A 20,578-nucleotide genomic window follows, 5' to 3' on the forward strand; every position below is an offset into this window, starting at 1 on the left:
TGTAAACTCAATTTCATACACAGAATTTCACACAATTTGATACACAGAAAGGCTGTGGGCAGTGAACCTGGCTCTAAGTGGAAGCTGGAGGTAGCTGGTTTCAGGAAAAAGGAGTGAAGAAAAGGCCACCATGCATCCACACAGATTTTGTGTCCAATTCAAATGGAACTATACTTATCTCTGCCCTTAATAATTGTAGATGTTCAGCTAGAACATATTTTCAAAAATGAAATTGTACAGAACAAGTACCTAAAAGTGGGAAACTTTCTTTTTTTAAGCTTTAGAAAATCTTGTGAATGTAATTTATATGAAGCATCCTTGTAGTCATTTGTGACTTTTCTGTTTATCAGTAATCAAATATGTTTCTAAAATACAGAAAATATGAGCTGAAAATTAAGCTATGGACCACAAGCCTATTATTGTGCTTGTCTCTTGGTTCCAAGTACTTTATTCAGTTTTCAAAGACAGATTTATGATATAAGGAATGAACGAAAGTCATGTTTCATAACGTGCTTCTAAATCTGCCAAGTTCTTAAAATAACTCACCCTATGACATAGGAAAAAAAATTCTTTGTCATTCCTCTCAAATTTTGCATCTTCTGAATAACACTCTTTAATATGAGATCAGTTTGTGAATTCTTTTTGAGAGTAATAAATCATTAGAATTTCCAGATATGGAAGTGTTATTTTATTCCAACTTTTGTAAGGCTGAGAAACATCTGATAGAACAAAAACCCAAACAGATTCACTGTGTCTGTTTGTTTGTGATAGAAATATTCGATCTTAAAAACCCTACCTTGTTTTACCATGAAGTTTAGATTTTTAAAGTCACAAATGTGGAAATTCTCTAGTTACATGAAAATGTTGGTTTTATTTCTCATATTCACCTTAAACAATGAAAATGTTATGGTGAAGAATGAAAAGCAAATTCTAAAATCTCAATTTTCCTACTCAGAGAATTCAAAAAAACCAAAGCACCCAACCAACCCCAAAGCCACTAGCTGCTGGTCTGACAGTAACATGTAGAATCCTTCTGGTCTCACAGTTGATCTCTTTCAGGGGGCCAAGAGGGAGCTTTTGACTGCACTTCCTGTAAGAGGAACCAAACCAATGGTGTCCACCACCCAGTGTTAAACAAGACTAATCGGAATTGCTTCTTGCAGTTAGCCCCCATGTAAAAGAAAGAAAACACATGTTTTCTGCGATCACTGTTGTCGATAACTTTCAGGATTAAGAACACAACTGTTGTCATTTAAAGTAATTACCCTTGGTTCTGTACCAGTGGGATGTAAAATGCCTGGCATTAATTATCTGAACTTTTCAACTATCCCTACAGATCCCTGCATACAGTAAAAGCTACAGCTGGAAGCTCAAAACCATTATTGATTATTCCACTGCATCACTTTGGTTCAGAAAGATACTCCATATCAAAAGAACTGGCATTCTTTAGAGAGTAAATAGCTTGCCATGTGTAGCAGAAATTCACATGCAATACACACATGGTCTGTCTGGGAACACTAACACAGCCTAGCTGCTGTGGTCATGGGTTTCAGGGATCTTATGGACACTCAAAGCTCCTTCTAGAGATGAGGAGGTTGCAAACAGCTCTTTATACTGTGAACTTCTTTCTTTACTTGATTTCTGTATCTAAAGTTACACAAAATGCACTGCATGTGCTTTGAATCAAAGATCCTAATGATAAACTGATTCCCCAGCAGGTACTTGAGGACTGTAACAATTAACTTTGTGAATTTAGCACAACACAAATTATTCACACAAACCAAACACAAGACTGAAACACCTGATGACCCACTCTTTCATTGTCACTCACTTCTAAGTACTGCTGGTGGTCTCAAATTTACCTTTTATAACCAGAAATTCTGAATGAGCCATTCAGAAGGAAACAGAATAATTAATTAAACAAAAGCTTTGCTTGATTGCATCAGAAATCTGGATAAATCAATCTTCCAAACTTTGCACTGTTCAGATAGAAATATCACATTCTGACCTGTAGCTTTAAGGTAAGACTGTTCCAGTCTTATCTTTCATCCTCCCTACCACAAAAATAACACTGAAGTTCTTTGCCACATAGGTTTGATTAAATTACAACTACTCTGCACTTAACAGTCATACTTAGTCAATGCTGACAGATTTTCCCATACTACAGATTGCACATAGACTATCAGATTTCATCACTGAATAAAACTATTAGTTAATATCCCAAAGAGTATTTGAAGGACATCACGGGCTAATGCATATTTTTACTTCATCATGTCTCAACATTCTAAGCTTAACATCTATTTCCTGTTGATTTTCTATAATTATATACATTTATTTTTTTCTGAAGTGCTCTGCATTACTAGGTATAATTACATGTTTCAGTTAGAAAAAAAAAAAAAAACCAAGAATTTTATTTCCATCTGGAAACAATAAATGAGCAACGTTTTGAAACTATATCACTGTGAAAGAAACTTTCTGTCTTTCAACATGACTGAAACGGCTGATTGCCTTTTGTTGCTTTTCCCTGGAATCTGATAATGTGTCTATGAATGAAGGGATGCACTACACAAAAATGAAGTATCATGTAGGAACTAAAAGGTCAAAAAGTAGCACAATTTGTTTTAACCTGACTCTATGAAAATAGGCATCATCTCCATTTGGAAAATAACAATATATGTGAAGCATCCTTCAGGATACTGATCACATATGAAATATTTTTTTCCAGTCCTTAGCAGCTGGAGTACATTAGAACACAAAGCACACTACTAGAAAGATTTCTATCTAGTCAGTGTATTTTATCCTAGCAATTACAATACACAAATTTAACCACCTAACCAGAAAATCACACCTCCTGTTTGCAGTGACACCATGTGCAACCACAGAAAATTGCGGAGACAATAAACATCAATACCTGTGCATCTTTATGGCAGTACCAGCAAGCTGTTCAGACAGCAATTCTTTCCCCTTACCTAAAGCAGGCAAAAATCCAAGTATTTGAATTCTGTCTTGTGTTTGAGTCACGATAATGTGAATAGCTTGCTTGCTAGCAAAAGGATTTTGTCCTCTGCCAGCAGTGAAGCCCAAAGAAATCCTCGTCCATATGGAAACATGACAAAATGGCACTTTCTCAAAACTTCATCCCTTTGTGGCAGATATTACTTTGGGATATGTCACGAGGGGTGTCTGCTGACTGTTGTCTTTCAGAAGCTGAGCCATGCTACCACCAGCACAGTCTGGATGAAAATCAAGTGGCTGTGGCCCATTTTATAAATTCCTCTGCTGCAGTGCAGCTCAGGAACAGATGTGATATTGTGATGCAGGCACAGGAATGATGACACAGTTATGATCCAGTCTGGAAAACCCATAGCAGTTTTGCTAAAACGAATGAACAGAGAACTCTCCCCCACTTCCCACCCCCTGTGAGCAATGGGGCTTTAAAAAACTAAGAACATGTGGGATGTCCCTGGGGACACTGGTTAGAAGGCAGTGCCTCTCCCCCATCTGTGTATGAACCAGGGGAGATGTGCTGAAGCCACACAATGGGCAAGCTTAGAGGCAACCCCTACCTCATGTAACATGACATGACATGCTCAGGTCTTTATCCTGTTATTAGGATAAAGGCAGGTCATGCTGGAGCAGTTAAAAGCCCATGCAATTCTAGCCAATGTAATTTGAACCTTCAAATCAAATCTTTGAGTTGCCAGATGGAGGGCAAAAATCTGTTTTGCCATATGGGAAAAATGCCTTCTACATTACCAAACAGAAAACTGGTATTAGCTCAGGCCACCCTTGGAAGTGGATATAAACCAGACTGCAAGCTGTGATTCGCTGATAGGAAAACTAGCCATGAGAGTCATATGCTCAGCCCTAGCTGCTCCCAGCTGTTCTCCTAGGTGTGGGATCTCTCTGCTGCTTCCAGCCTCAGAAAACAGACAAACCATGGCTAGCTAAGCAACTTTTTACTTTTTCTTCCCTCACAGCTTCATATGTGTTAAGCCTAATCGCTTAAAAAAAAAGAAGGCAAACCATGCCATACCAAAATCACCTAATATGCACTGAAGAGCTTGCCACATCTTCCTTTATTAAACAAGAGCACAAGCTAACTCAAGTTCCTGCACAAGAAGTGATATTCAGATAATACCACAATACAGTAACTGCATTTCACAGTCTACAGCTTCAGCTGAAATTTTTCACATTTTTTTCCCATGAGTCAGTGCACAAAGGAAACACACACCACCACGCTAGGTACCTAATTTTGTTAACCTAGGTACTTATTTTCCTAAACACAAAAATATCAAGAATTCTCCTATTCCGTTAACAGGTCGATATGGTTCTTTGTAAGCTTACGCACGTTATATCCAAGAATAGAAATAAATTTCTTGCACAGTACCATTTATTCATATTTTCTGACAAAACCAGTAACTCCCAGTACAGACATCTTAAACCTTGGTTCCTGAAATTCTTCGCAATAAGCAAGCTGGCTTCCCTATCACAATTTGCTTCCAATATTAAAGCAGACTGACTTTACACTGGGTAAAATGTTATCCATCTCCATTGGGTGGATTGCTTATTAGTCAGCCTGTGATGAGCCACAAGCCCAAGCACATCTGAGTCTCCACCTCACCAAAACAGAGCGGATTCAGTGACACCTTCAGCATTATACCACACTAATTTCTGTGCACCATGCAGGAAAATGGTTCAGTGCTTTCAAAGATGAGAACTGTTATTGTTAATGCTGCTGCAGCCATCGTTACAATCCTAAAGAGCCTTTGTGGAGCTTCAGAGTGCTGTATGTCCAGTTCCAAAAATTGATTCATTTCAAAGTATTGATTGATTTCAAAATTGATTCATTAATGGTTAGAGCGATGGTTTAATGACTTCAAACCAGCCAACCAGAGTGTTAATACGAATTACTTGTGAAATTATTAATTCTGACATGCAAGAAAATACACTTTTTAAAAAATTTTCTCTATGGTTCTCCCTAATTTCTCATCATTAAGCACGCCTAAAATGAAATATTTTTTTCCAGAAGTAAATTAATACTCCTTTTTTCAATATGTATTAGAAACACTTATTGGGAAGGTCCCTAAAAAGGTGATTTATTGCAATAGCACACTGCTACTTCAAATAACTCTCTGTCTTAATCATACTTTATGCTAATAAAACCTTGAAAACTAATTAAAGCATAGAGAGGCACACACAATAGGCAAGTAGGATTGTCACACTACCTTTTTGTCTTCAGAAAGCTGAATGAGTGAAATGAATTGCTAGTTTCATCCATACTACGAATTTGTTCTCCAGCTCAAAAATGAGAATCCCATAGAATAGAAATGAATTGATGGTTTCTGCTCAGAAGGAGGACATAGAATGAACTGCACACCCCTCCAGAGTTAATCTGTACCTAGATGGGGCAGTGCCAGGGAGCCTCTCTATTGTTTCCCTTCATTTCAAACAAGCAAGTACGGGATCTAAAATAGTAACTGCTTTAGCAGGTTCCAGTGCAAGGAAAACACTGGAAGCTTTTAATCAAAAGTTAAACTTTTAGGCAAATACTATCACTTTCCTTTGTGAGCTGACCTAAATTTCACAGTAAAACAGAATAAAAATATTGCAAACCATAATGATGAGATTTATATCATAGAATTCACATTTTTCAATAACCCTTGCCATTTAACAGAGCTAAACCAATTGAATCCAAGAATGAGAAGAGATTTTACATCTTTTCCTTGATTAACAGTGGTACAGCAACACAAAGCAATATTACTGTGCAGTTTTATTGAAGTTTCTAGAACACAATTTATTTTATTTTTCTCATTTTTAAAGAAAATCTTCACCTCAAGAAAATCAACCTTTTTTTTTTTTTTTAACAAATGCCAAAGCCTAACGAAGCAAGCAGTCTTACTGAAGATTATGTAGATGATGCTGCAAAGCACAGGGAATGTGACAGCTCATCTATCAAAGAAAACAAAAGGGTTTATGCATCTAAACTAAACAGAAGCTTTTGAAACAGCATGGAGAGTAGTTGGTAGAACTTTTCTTATTATAATACAAATAACTAGGAAAGTGAGATGCTATTTGTTTAACAATGAATGCAGAAATATTAAAAGAAGATGGCACAGTTTTTTATGCAAGCCCTAAGTTTGACAATAGCTTCTTCTACCTCAATGCCCTGAAGTGCATGGCAACTGATAAAAATCCTGCTTTTATTTAGCACAAATGCACTATCCCATATATGCATTTCCCATTCTTTTAACATATTGCTCAATTACTGGTGATTTTTATTTTCTGCTAGTAATTCACCAGAAGCTCCAGCTCCAAAGGACTGCTGGGATGAGACAGTATTGTAAGTAATTGACAGCCTGACACTCAGCACAAGATTGAGTGTGGATCTGTCTGCATTTAAATACTCTTCATTCTCAGGCAGTCTAACAAGCAAGAGCAACATTCATACGAGCAAATCATAATTAAGGTACAACTAATATGCACAGATTTAACTGGTCAAGCAGTGTGCTACTTAATGTTAACCCCTTTTTGCAATACCAGCTTTTATTCACAGATTATTAAATATAGAAGAGCACTAGATGCATGCATAAAATATTCTGTTGTGATAGAAAACTGAATTTTGCATAAATAAAGCCAGTTTTTTGTGTATCTCAAAGCATTTTTTCTACTAGTGTTATAAAGAACATGAGTTCCATTCTCAACAACACAAAAATTCCCTTCCATGTTGTCTGGAAGGAAGTGTTTTTTGTCCAAAGTTCACAATTTGCTAAGGTTTTTGAGAGAACCCGATATTCACAAATACAGCATAAAACCTTCAGGAAGAGTAAAATGGGTTCTTATTTTGACATTTATTAAGCCAAATCATATTCTACCAGCTGGAAACGAACATGTCACCAAGCATTTACAGACGTTAGGATCTGCTGTGTATGTGATGTTAGAATTCCAGATTAGAGAAAATGGCATGACAAAATGTATCCCAAAGCACAGCAGAGATTCATCCATTTCCCAGCTCCATAATATAAAAAAGTACATTGACTCTGGGGTGAGCTCATGTTCCCATGACACTACGTCTTAAGAAGTAATTGAAAGGAAATGTGCTATATTTGAAAACCCCAAAGACAAAGAATGCTTTGAGAGGAAGCAGAGGAGAGACAGACCATTTTAGTACTAAAAAATAAAAAGCAGGAATATAGAGAGTTAGCAAAGATGCATATACAGCTTCCACAGGACAAACAAGCATTTAACATAATACCAAAGGAAATAGTAAACATCCCTTCATACCTCGCCTTTTATTTTTTTCAGGAGGACAGAGGCAATTGCCCCATCCACCTCCCTTTAGTATCTGAGGTTCCTTTCAATTATACTGCTAGCAAAACAGACACAGTTTGCATAGAGACAACTTTGTAATTACAGCAAGAAAAAGTTGCATGGTCCACCGAGTACAAAACACTACAAAACTCACAGTAATAAAAAGTCAGGGGCTTAACTATTCATTTATTTAAATGTATGCTGCAGTTTTCATTTTTTCTGGTCAAATCAACAGATTTTAATTGGCACTTTCAAAAGCAGCAGTCTATGAAAATGACAAAAAATAATACTAGAAACAAAGCAAATACATGCCCTAAAGTCCTTTTAATTCTTGAAATTATGCTGTCCTTTTATTTGCCATTGAGGAATGTGTGCATATTATTCCCTTTTAAATGCATTTCAAATCAGCTTACACTCGAGGTTATTCAAAACTTGAGCTTATGCACAACGCTCAAAAACGCTTGGTGCACTCAGAGGAAAAAAAGGACAACAGAGAAAAAAGAAAAAAGTGAATTAGTAATTTTACTGTAATACTGTAACAATTTCCTATGTGCTGTGTCAGGGCACGTTTGAGGGAGCCATCTGTAGGGTATCAGCTTCAATGAGGTTAAGAAACACAAACACCGAGCTGACACAAAAAATCAAAGCAAAAGAGCAAAGAAATACTACTGCAACTCGTGGTACACTTGGCACACCTTCTGCATTTAAAGGCTCTGCTGCCATGCAGACTCCATCTCAATGGCTGGTGTATCACTCAAATGTCCTGAATTAATAACGGAGATACAGCCCACAGATGGCATATAGTATGGTTTGAGACAGACTCATTTTGACAGGTGACAAAGACGACTACTCATCTAGTCATGTGAAATTAAGCACTTACGGGAATGGCAGGTGTGAACTGCCTCCTTTATACAGATTTGGAAGCATCCCATCACTCACAGAAAGTGCCGTACTAAAATCCCAGACAATTCTGGGATTATGTTAAATCCACAAAGGAGGCAAGCTAAGGCTGAGATGTGAGTCCCTGCCCTTTTACAGTCTGGATGATCTAGAGTCCCTTGTGATTTGGACACAGCCCTGGATACTTTAAAAAGAAAATTAAGTTTCAACCCAAGGAAAAGTGAAATATAGTCAAGGCAAAATCAGTATCTAACACTATGCCATGAACATTAATTTCAAGCTGCTATACATTTTGCCTTATTTTTTACTTTTCAGACTAATTCCCATTCATCATTTATCTACTACCGTTGCTTTAATGGATTTTTCCCGACCCTCCCTTTCCATCAGTCACTGGAAGTGGATACTAAACACTCTCATCAGAGCACTAGCGAGTAGCTTCATAATATGACTGGGGAAAAAATGTCTGGAGGTTACCTCTAAAGCAGGGTGTATTCCTTATGCACTTTTACTACATGTTGATACCATGGGGTGATAAAATCTTTGACATCTGGCAGTGTGTGTAACTAGAGCAGTAGCTCTGTGCAAAGACATATGGGCAAGAACACACAGGGAAACCACACACAAATACACTCCTTGCAGGTTTTTCTAGGACTATATAATGGATTCTAACACTAATCTTCTCCTTCACATTATATAAAACAAAAAACATCCTGGGGCAAATTATTTTTCCCTGGCCATACTCTATATCTGTTTATTAAAATTTTCTTCCATGTAGGTAAAATCCCAAGCTTTCCTCAATATCATGTTGCATTAACATTTTAAGATAGGACAGACATCGGGCAAGGGCGTGTCACAAAAATCTCAGTTTGAGACCAACCTTGAAACAAGCAAGTTATATGCTTCATGCTGTATCCATTCAAACAGACTGCTAAGACTGTGAGAGCATTCTGGAAAATGCAGTACTCCATTGCTTGGCCGGGTTTTCTCTGAGAGGAAAACTGAGGATGCCTCCTGCAGGTAAACCAAACTCCAACTTCTTCCTCAGTCTTAGTGACACGACCAAGAGTTTGAGTCTCTGGTGCTTCAGTTTCTTTGAACACCCCAGATAATCCTCTCTGTCATAACAGCAAACATCAAGCTGGAGAATTCCTGCCAGGATTTGCTGTGTTCACTTTGACGTGCCCACTGAAAGCAGCAGCGAAATTTTGAAATGCAGCTCCCCATGCTCCCTTCACAGCCATTGGTTCGTTCAGTCTGGGGTGAACTTTGTAGTGGACAAACTAAATTAGCTTCCAAGGAAATCAGAGCAGTACCCATAATCCAGGTTCACCATGAATATGCTCCATCCACATGGGTGGAAACAGCAGGATTCAAACTAATGGTATGTCTCTGAAACAGCTTTGGATCACGAGTAGTGGGAAAGTTTGATTAAGAGAATTACATTTATTTTGAAGTAAAGAGTCCAAAATGCAGATAAATTTACATATTTGGTAGTGACTTTACTACCTTTACTACCAAATTCTGTGTTTTCCTCATCTCCTTTTAATACTTCATACTATGCACTAATGTAAGCACAGACATCATCTGTGGCTAAAGAAAATAGTAGATAAAAAACCTAGGACTTCAGATTATATACTGAATAATTATGACAAAGGCTTTTTGTAATGACATAGCATGCCAAAAAAATCTAATATTTTGCATGACTATAAAACATTGCATGGTTCCAAATATATCTTTCTTTTTAGACAAGAAGGCCCAAGTGAATGCAGAATTTCTAATTTGAAAACACATGTCTGCTTCTCATCCCACGACTATTCATGCTACACAAGGCACTACTACCAGCATATTTACTGAATAAAAAACTGAAGTACTAAATTCACAGACCAACAAACACAAGTATAGTAAGGATTTTCATGAGATTAACAGTATCCTCTGAAATGACAAATATCTCCAAGTACAGACTGGCATTTATCTGACAGCAGTACCAGAAGGCACTGGTTATGCTATTTTAAATCATATGAAAACTTAAACTGACTCCCTACCTGACACAAACTTGAGTTTGATTGGCCACTGTCCCAGACCCCCAAATCTACCAAGCCTTGCAGCATAAGAGCCTCAATGCCCATTGCAAGCACTCACAGCTTTTCTTTGCCCCCTGCTCTGCTCTATTCCCACCACTCCTGGCCCAAGGGAAGTTGCCTTCTTCCTCTCCTTGGGCTGGCCTCCATCAGTGGAACAGCAGAGCTGTTGGCTACCCTTTAGTGGAGACTATGAAAGTGATTCCCAGACACTGAGGCAGATGAAACACTCTCACCTGCAGGTAAACTCCAGTAAACATGGAAGAAAAGTGAATGAATCAAAATTTTTGCTTTTAGGCTGAGTCTCTAGGGAAGCACTGTCCAGATCTCAAAATTAATTTCTACATTTAGAGGACTACTGTTGCTCTATGCCACATATCATTTCGAAAGTGAAACAAACCCCTGCCAAGCAGTTGCATGTGTACAATCGTATGCTAAAAATGTCTGGTTTCTAAAATAGATACATGATTGGAATGACTTTGTCTTTGTATTGCATAGAAAAAGCGACACAAGATTAATACATTTTCCCAGGTAATTTTTTTCACAGAAAGCTAAACAACATCATAATTAGAAATATGACTTCTAAAAAAATCAGGAATTTCAATTAATAAAATGCAGCAACTTTTAAAACAATTAATGAAAGGTGTCTGCAACAAATAACACATCTTCATATCTTAGGAGATAACAGATCTACATCTGGATTTTATCCTCATCAACTGACATGAGGGTTAATCAGCTTCTCATTGATTTTGGTTTTTTAAACAAAATACAGTTTTACCCTTTCCTCAGCTGGAAAGTCAAAAGCATTTTGCCCATAAAAAGTTTGTTTTGTTTGGTGAAAACGTATACAGGAGACTGCTTACATTCCCTAGTGATCCTTCAGAGAAAAGTCTGGTAAGCTTGGAAGAGGAGATTAAATAGAAATGCAGAAAGCAAAAAAAAAAAAAAAAAAAAAAAAAAAAAAAAACAAAAAAAAACGAAAAAAAAAAAAAAACCCCAAACATTGTCGCTAATTTAGTTTGACAAATTTTGACAAATCAGCAAATTCTTGGTCACATGTGAAAGACAGAAATGTGATTGAATAATCTTTAGAAAAATCATATAAATTGGAAACTGTATGGAACACTGAAGAGGATGAGCAACAGCAGATGTTGCTACTGCACAAAAAGGCTGCTGCACACAAACACATGATCTGCACAGCAACATTCAAGACACCCATTTTCAACAGGCTTCCATGAATTCCTCTGCCTGTGCCATGAAGAAGCATTTTCAAAGAGATAAGAGTACTTTTCCTAAATGAGTCAGGTAGAAAAATAAGTCCTACTTACAGCACCTTCTGGAAAATTTAGAAACAGGAAGACTAGATATCATAAATTTACAGATTTCTGACATGCTCACACTTACTATGATTGAAGGAAAGCAACATTCTTTCCACTTTCATGGATTATATCAAGGGTGCCCCTTGTCTCAGCAGAGCAGTTTGTTATTTACAGCAACTGTTTTTTCTATTTTTTTAAGCTTTGAGAGCCCTCACACAATGACCATCAGTAACAAAAGCAGCAGTCTATGCCAAAACACTTTTAATAATGTGAATGAAAAATGAAAGCAAAGGAACTAACTGTGAAAATTGCTAAAAGCTTGATTTGCTTTTGTACAAGATGCTGAAAAATGTTAAAATACAAAAAGAAAAGAAGAAAAGCTTGTAGCAGTTATGAGAGTCCCAGACACAATGCAAATTCTCAAAAACAGTACTACACTGCTTCCTAAAGGCTCCTATTCAGAGTGCTGAGTTAAAAGCCTCTCAGTGAAGTATATGCTAAACCAAAGAATTAAATAATAACCTTGCAAGTTTCTTGCAACTTTCTGCAGGTAAAATTCTTTAGCTGGTGAAGTGAAAACCTGCTTATTCCTACCAAGATGAGATTCCCCGGCCCACATGCTTCCACAATAGGCAAAGGTACAGTTATAGCACTCTGATGAGAAAATACTGTCCTTGACATCTTAAGAAAATACAAGGGCAACTATTAATGTTACATTATATTTGGGAAAGCAGCATGGATACCAGCTACTTATCCGGGTAATAAACATGCACATGGTTACAAAATTTACTTTCAACTACATCCTTCCCTCCTTTTTTCCTCCTCTTTACAGTTATGTTTATTCTGTGGACAGTTTCTAGGAATTTCAATAAATTCATTTGGTGACAGAATCCATTAAAACCAACCTTTCAGAAGAAACTCACTTCCTCCTCTGCATGAATAAGCTACACTTTCAAATTCACACTGTTATATACTTCCAATTTCATTGAACTGCTTTGTTACATTTATTTTAAACACAGATATACACTTACATTTCTATTTCTTATCAAGGAAGTCATAAACATGCTAAAAATAGGATAATGAATGCATCAATTGAGTGAGACCACTATATAGTGTTTCTGGAAATATTTGTCTGAGGTGCAGCAGGAAGAAAAATTCAATCCCATAGTCCATCACTTGCAAATGACATTTCTTTTAGTTCTTGGAAACACTAGATACTCACACAAATGAACATTACTACAATGAAGTCCTACATGCCAGAGATCTCACTAATATTATAATTCCAAAATTACTTGAGGATCTTATTATCTCAATAACTTGCCGTGTCAGGCAAATGGCTTTACACTGTTAGTCTAATGTTGTAAACGCATTTTAAAGTCTATGGTGTTTTTAAGCTACTGCTTAAAATGAAAGACACTTCACATAAGGTTCCATGCTGACTCACTCAATGAATGCCCATGTTGGCATATAAATGATTCCTTTTCTTCCCTTACCTCCAGATGCTCTAAAATATAGGGAGGGTTTGTCATGCCAAGCCTCAGCATAGCTCCCTCAGGAATAACTTCAACCAGCTTCCACAGAAGCGTGGGGAGGTCTGTGCCAATGTCTCTGCCATAAGCCCCTGTGTCTTCACTGGTCAGCCATATCTCACAAACACCCTCTGTGAATAAAAGAAAGAGATAATTAACAAATCTGTTTTAGAGCTGTTTATTTTATCATACAGCTGCTCACTCTTTTAAATGCAGTATTTCACATGGCTATTATGCAGCCAGACTGGGTATTCAATTGCAAAGGGGAGGGAAGGAGAAGGAAGGCTTATCCCATGGGTAGCAGTGGGTTATTAAGTTCATTTTATGAGCACAAGAGTGCTACAACAATGCTGTAAATTATCATTGCTGTGGAGTGATTAACATTCACAGCCAATGACTAATTCTGTGCTGCCTCTACAGCAAGTCAGACAAGTTTAATACTCTGTTTTATTTTTTGAGTCTAATTCATTAAACACCGCAAGAGACATCACCCAAGCAGAGTTTGCACTAATGGTTATTACAGTAGTTAGCTTATTAACTGGTAAGCTTCCAGTGAGCAAAACCAGCTGTAAAGCACTGTGACTGACATTCCTCCTGAAGTAACTATTAAAATCTTGTATTCTTTAAATTATACAATTAGCAATGCAATATTAAGGTTGCATTGAAAGGTTAGTGACCACTGCATGACTGAGTGATAATATGGGAAAACCTGTTTCCTGGCAGTTAATGCTTCATTTTCCATCAATCAGAGCCTTAGGAAGTAGTGCATTTGATTTTTATTGTAAATAGCAACTTCGAACACTGGTATTTGGTAATAATATCCTCATACCCAAAGAGAGAGATTGCACCACCCTTTAACAATAGTTGAAAGCATTGAGGTTTCATGCAGCCACTTCTGCCAGCCTGCCCAGCTTTCATCCTTTTTTGCAATACAATCCCTCTATACTTCCTTACCACACCAAAGCAAGAAATAAGCCATCAAAACCAGGGTGTTTGTGAAGAAAACACCTGTGATTTACAGCAAGATAAGATACCATTACCTCAGTGAAGAGCTAAACTTCTAAAACCAATCATGAACTGGTAAAAGAAATTATCAAACACTAGAAGATGCATAATTCATCAAAGCACACTTCAGGCCAGCAGAGAATGTATCGGAAAATGTAAATGTTTATGTTACAAATTTATACTCAAATGAGGAAAACTTAAGCACATACACCAACTTTAATCACATAAAAAGCAATAAACCTAGAAACCAAATGTTTTACAAAATGTAAATCCAAGACTGCTACTCCTAAATTCACACTGCAACAATAATGGCAGAGAGCAAGCCATGCTGAGCAGCAAAGTTAATCCTGTTGGCACAGAAACGTTTTCAAGGTAATTTATTACTTAGAATGAAAAATGCTTTGCAATTTAAGGTTAACTGGAAAACTTCTTACTTTTTAAGTTTTGCTTCAAGAATAGGTTAGTGAGGGAGATGTACAATTTGTATCTTGAGAGAAGTCTGGTGTAAAGCATTCCTGAAGTGCTCTTTGGCCAACCATTTGCAGTCACAAGTTTGTAGTCACACTCAAACTGAGCTCCCTGTGCAGAATCTGCCTGCAGGACACAATTACACTGTGGATTTCAGTGCACTTGCTAATGTTTTTGGAATTCATCTCACCACAGGCAGTACCCACCATGAAACATACTCTTGGGTTTGCTGCCTGCCCTACATTTTCCTGAAACACATGAAGAAAGAAGTGAATTTTATATGCTGTATGTTAAAAAAGAACAGAAATGTAAGGAATCTAAATTATTGATAAGGTCCTGTTTTGCTTAGTTTGGGTTTCTCTATATGAGTCTCCAACAGCCATAAGAGCACTAAAAAACTTATTGATTGGCTGAGTTTCTACTGTAACAGAGTAATTCTCATTTGCAAGCTTTCAATTGAAAAAGTTGCATGGGGCTTGGGTTGGATTTCCTTTTTCTTTTTTTTTCATGAAAATGGCTAATGGAATACTGCCTCACAGTTACCAGATGAACACTAAGGAAAAAAAAATAAATCACTGGCTAGGAATGGAAATAACATTCCGGTGGAAAACAACAGCGAGCTTTTAAAGCTGCATAGGTGGGGACCATTAGCCCCCTGGTGGGCTGAAACTTCAAATTAAATCACAAGAAGAGGAAGCAGCTGTAATAGTAAATCAGCAACAGCAGGAATAACTGTCTCATCTGCTCTCCGATCAGGGTGTTGAACAACAAGCAAAGGGAATAATGCATGCTGAGAGATCCAAGGATGCAGTCCTATTACCGGGGGCAGGGGGGCGCAGGGAGGGGGAAGAACACCTGTATTTTAGGAAAAAGTTCATGAAGATCCATTTTGTCAACCTGTACAATTTCAGGTTGACAAAATGGATCTTCAAATACTGAAAGCTACTGTGAGTGCTAAATATTTACAAGGAGGATCATTAGGATAAATCAACTCTGTACATAACTGTGTGAAAGAGGTTTTGAGTGGACTGATTTTAGGCCATTTTTTTTTAGTCCTTTGCATCCCCAGTTACACCAGGTAAGAAGAGAAAACAGTAGACCTCTCAAACAGTACTAATGAAGTCAGTCAACACCTCTCATTTTCAGTCCACCCCTCCAAACTCCAGCCCTCCACAGGAACCCGTTCAAATCCACTGTCTAATCACATACATATTATTTTTCCTTTCTTTTGCAGTGAACTTCATTCAATCATTCACCACTCTGTTACTGGGCAATTTTGGTGCTAATAAAGGCAAGATGATTTTGTAAACAAGAAAATTGATCCAAACAGGAGCCTTCAGATGTGCAAACTCAGAGCATTTGTTACAGTATTAAGGCCAATTATCGCTATATCCAAGTAATTACAATTCTGCCTTTGGTCACAGCTCATGGTTTTTTCTCACTCTGCCATCACTATCCAGCACAAAAGAGAAACCTTAACAGTTGGCCTCTGATCTGCTGTAACTGGAGATTACTGAGAATGAAAAATGTTGGAAAAAGAATAGGTTCCAAGCAAATGAAGAAAGTTCTGAGGCTATTCCTTCTCACATGTCTCACTATAAAGAATACTCACTGCAGATTATCTGATACAGGTTTTAATTTCATTTCTGTGGAGTAAGCAATCCTTATCATGAAGGAGATAAGAAATCCGACATCTATCACTTTTACAAAATATGTGCATTCCTGGTTTAGAAATCACTTGAAATTATTAATTTCTTTTTTAAAACACTTCTAGCATTTTTATTTTGCTTTATCTTCATGTCACTATTGTAAACACTGTTTTTGGCAGTACCAAACATCCTTTAAACTGAAGAGAAGTGTACTCCATCAGAAAAATTATTTTATTTCAATCTACAAAAAGATCTGAAGATGTTAAAATACTGGACACCAATCCCAGTGAAATTCTCACATTTGATAGCTGACTGTACAAATGAAATCCAATCTCCAAATCCTCATGATTTTTCTTCTCCTTCCTTCCTTGTTCTTCTCTTTCCTGGCAGATTTTTTAATGTGAACCACAGTGGCTTTTCCAACAGCACAAATCTCTGCAGGCTGCTTCAGTGGGAGGCCCCTGACTCTGACCTTCTCAGTAGCCCACATATGCTTATCAACAACTGCCTGACCTCCTTGTGATTCCTTCTCCAACACTGAATTCTTATGGCAGCCTGCAGGGCTGCACAGACCACAGAAATACCTCTCCCAGTGCACCACAGAAACCTGAAAGACCATCTGCCAAAGGGAGGCCTTACATAAATGTTTGTGTCTTGCAGACTTGAGGACAGTCAATCTGAGGACAGTCAATCTGACCATTCCTGATGACCACCTTAGAAACATTTTAAAAACAAAAAAATCATGGCCAAAGATGAAGGCTTAGAAAACACCAAATTCATTGTTCAGAATGAGCTTAGCCTACTTTATTTTCTCTTCAATTATTTGAGTTTTTCTTTATTTATTCAGCATGGATTTTACAGGAACCATTTACATACTTGATGCAGTGCATTGTGCTAGATTACTTTGCTGAATCAAAGCCTTAACTGGGAAATTGTGAAGAACTATGCAAATAGCAGATCACTGTACCAATCTGGATATAATGCAAGTTTAAACAGAAATTGAGATTTGGAGGATTCATTTTCCTCCTGTAATTCTGAAGTACTCTGCAAGGATTGATTCAGCATCATCCAAGCGTCCTCTTAAGACAGTTCAACCACATGGATCAGCACTGAAGCATCCCATTGCAGGGACTTTGCTGAAAGAGAAAATCAAACTGGGAGCAACTCACTGATGCTAAGGGGGATTTGGAAGGATTCACTTCCAGTTCACCAAGAAACCCTTACTCTTATTTCATCTGAATGTATACAGGGCTTCTGGAAGACAGAAAGAATGGAGCTGGACACAATCCTATACAAACCCTAGTTATTCAGTAACTCACGCCAAACTGTCATAATTTGAGAATACAAGATTCTTGCATTCTGGCAAGCAGATGATGCAAGTAGACTGAAGTAAAAAAGACAGGTCTAAGTTCATGGCTGCTGAAAGAGGCAAGCTGTCAGGCTATGACCTAAAGGATCAATGCTTTTTCTGTGTTTTGTGAAGTGCAGGTTCAGCACCATATTGTACAGATAAATGCAGTGCTCGTGACTGCATTGCACTGTGTACAAACTGTCTCACAGCCTGAATTTCTAGAGGATCTTTATTAATGCTCAAAAGTATTTCCTCTTTTTAAAAGACCTATTTTTTTACCCTTCTGGACAGTCTTAAGGACATGGAAGATGTCCCTAATGTCCCTATTTTCTTAATGCTTGCCACAAACAGGAGAACAAGATCTGAACAACATCATGAATGTTGCCCTGACCTACTACAATTGCAGTTGAGTTCTGAATATTTCCAAGGACAGCAATACCACAGACACTGTGGGTTAGCTGTTCCAATATTTGATCAGCCTAAGAGTAAAAAATTTTTATTTTCACCTAATTGCAATTTGCTGCATTCCAACTTGTCCAACTTGTTAACTATCATCCTGCCTCTGCAAGACCTGTCTGACTTCAAGACAGTCTGGCTCTGTCTTCTCTCTACCATCCCATTTGGCCATTGCAAACAGCAATAACTCCTCTTAGCTTTCTTTTCACAAATCCATTTCTTGTCTATTATGTGCTCCATCCTCCTGACCATTGCAATGTCCCTCTGCTGAATTGCTGCAGTGTGTCAGCCTTGTCCTGAGACACCCAAAAGTGGACAGAGCACTCTCTCTGTGACGTCTCACAGTTGCCAAATCCAAGGCACCAGTCACTCCCTGGGGCCTGTGGCTGCACTCTCCAACAGCCGCTGGGGCACAGCTGCAATTGCAGAGGGGTTCCACTGCTGACACGTGTGCACCAGCTTTCCCACAGCAACTCCAAAGGCTGCAAAGCTGCTTCCCAGACAGTCAGCTCTCCACATCCATAGTGCAGCATTTGGTAGCATCCATCCTAGATTTTGGACATTTTACCTGCCTTTGTTAAAATTCATTACACTAAGTCCCTTTCTCCAGGCAGTTGAGGTCTCTTGCAATATTAGCTGTACCCTCTAGCCAGTCCACTAATTTGAGTATCATCTCCCAGATTCCACCTTGTTATGACAGACATGAAATATTGGCTACAAAATATCCTTAGTACCTGCTATCTAGACCTTATACTATGGATTGCCACTTTGGGAACCTGGCAGTCCAATAAATTCCTTTACCTTCTTACCATCCAATATTTCAATCTATACGTTACCACTCTAAGAACATTAAGAACTATGATGAAATTATAGATGAATTAAAGTTAAAAAACCCAAACTACACCGAAACAAAAAATAAAACCCCAAAAGACAACAAAATATTCAACTTCACTCCAAAACCCCAAAACAAACCAAAAAAAACCCCCAACATTCTATCCCCGCCAAAAACCCCAAACCAATCCACCCCAAAACACCTCAACTCCACTGCTTTCCTATCCTCCACAAAGCCACACATCCCATCTGAAAAGTCACTCAGGCCTGTCACATGGGTTGCTGTTGGTAATCCTACGCCAAGTGTTCCCAAGCACACTCTGGCCCCTCCTGTGCCAGGACCTGGCTTGTAGGAGTCTCTACCCCATACAGGGTAAGGTGCAACTGCCCTGTAGTTGCCCAGTCCTCCTGTCTTCCTCTTTCTGGCGGGCAGGGTGACGTTGCCCCCTCCTCCAGCCATCAGGAACCTCCCCTGGTTGTCATGTCCTTTGAGGATGAGAGGGAACAGCCTCATCATGACTTCAGCCAGCACTCTCAGCACACTTGGATGCCTCTCACGGCAGGATTATTTCTATTACTTCTGCATGTCAGTCTGCAGGTACAAGAACTAGAGCTGTGCTTTGCAAGTGCCAAGCTCAGTACAAGCCTTTAAAGCAGTTGTGGTTTCTACTACCCACAGGATGACACATATATTAGAGTGCTTAGGAAATGAACTTAGTAACGTTTATGGTCTACATATTTTTGAGAACAAATGTTTGGAAACTAATACAAAGTGGCATAGAGACCAAGTTATACTGACTGAGATCATTCCACCTATGTAGGAATAACATGTTATTTTAAAAGTAGAACACTGAACAGTATCACTTTGGAAGATTCTGCTTGGCTGTGTTGTCTACCACACTTAGTAATAAAATTAAAGACATTTTTTCTTTCTTCTTGCCAACACACTTCAGTAAATATTTACTCTAACAAATTATTAAAGTTCTCATGTATTTATATAAAAATGCTATACATTAGAATATATCCATGGTATGAAATTCTCAGACCCACTGAAGCCATAACAGGAACTTGATTTAAAGGATCATTTACTACAGACATGACATAGATACTTACAACAAATTCCTGATCCTGCAAACTAATGCAAAAAAGTTTGGACTATATTCACGAACTGCAAAATAGAAAAATTAATTGCACCTTGGCCCCTCTTAACTCTTCCAGCTATTGCTTTTTCAAAACTATGAAATATATTTTGGATTTTGGTTAGATTAAGTTACATTTTCAATAAGTAAAATGCACTGTCTCTCACATACTAAGTTGCAACCAGAGCTTAAATGAACTTTGATGGAAAAGAGCTGAAGAAATACCTTATCAAGCACAGTACAAATTAGTTCAGGAAACAGCTTGGTTCTACTTCAATAAAAATGTGCTAATAAATTTTTTTAAATGTACATGTTACACATTTTTCCCCTCAAAGTGCATTCATTTTTTTTAATTTTATGTACTTTACAAAATCTAATCAGAACTGAACCACGGGGGAAAAAACCCAAAACAATAAGCATTAGAAACAAGATCTTTTTCTAATTACTTTTAGGTTTGAATAACAAAACACTGTGGTTTTGCAAAAATTAAAAACTATCCCCATCCTCTCCAATACCATAACATATGCATATACTTCTGCTAC

General features: G+C 37.8%; 1 protein-coding gene across 1 annotated transcript in view; it reads right to left on the bottom strand.

Moving 5' to 3' along the window:
• The window catches only part of CDKAL1 (CDK5 regulatory subunit associated protein 1 like 1), a 379,153-nt gene that overhangs the window by 131,812 nt on the left and 226,763 nt on the right, over positions 1 to 20,578 (bottom strand). The window contains exon 10 of the mRNA XM_058022013.1: positions 13,102 to 13,268. Coding sequence (XP_057877996.1) covers positions 13,102 to 13,268 — 167 coding nt within the window. The remainder of the gene's footprint in view (positions 1 to 13,101; positions 13,269 to 20,578) is intronic.

This window comes from Melospiza georgiana, chromosome 1 (genome assembly GCF_028018845.1).
Source record: "Melospiza georgiana isolate bMelGeo1 chromosome 1, bMelGeo1.pri, whole genome shotgun sequence".
Lineage (NCBI taxonomy): Eukaryota > Metazoa > Chordata > Aves > Passeriformes > Passerellidae > Melospiza > Melospiza georgiana.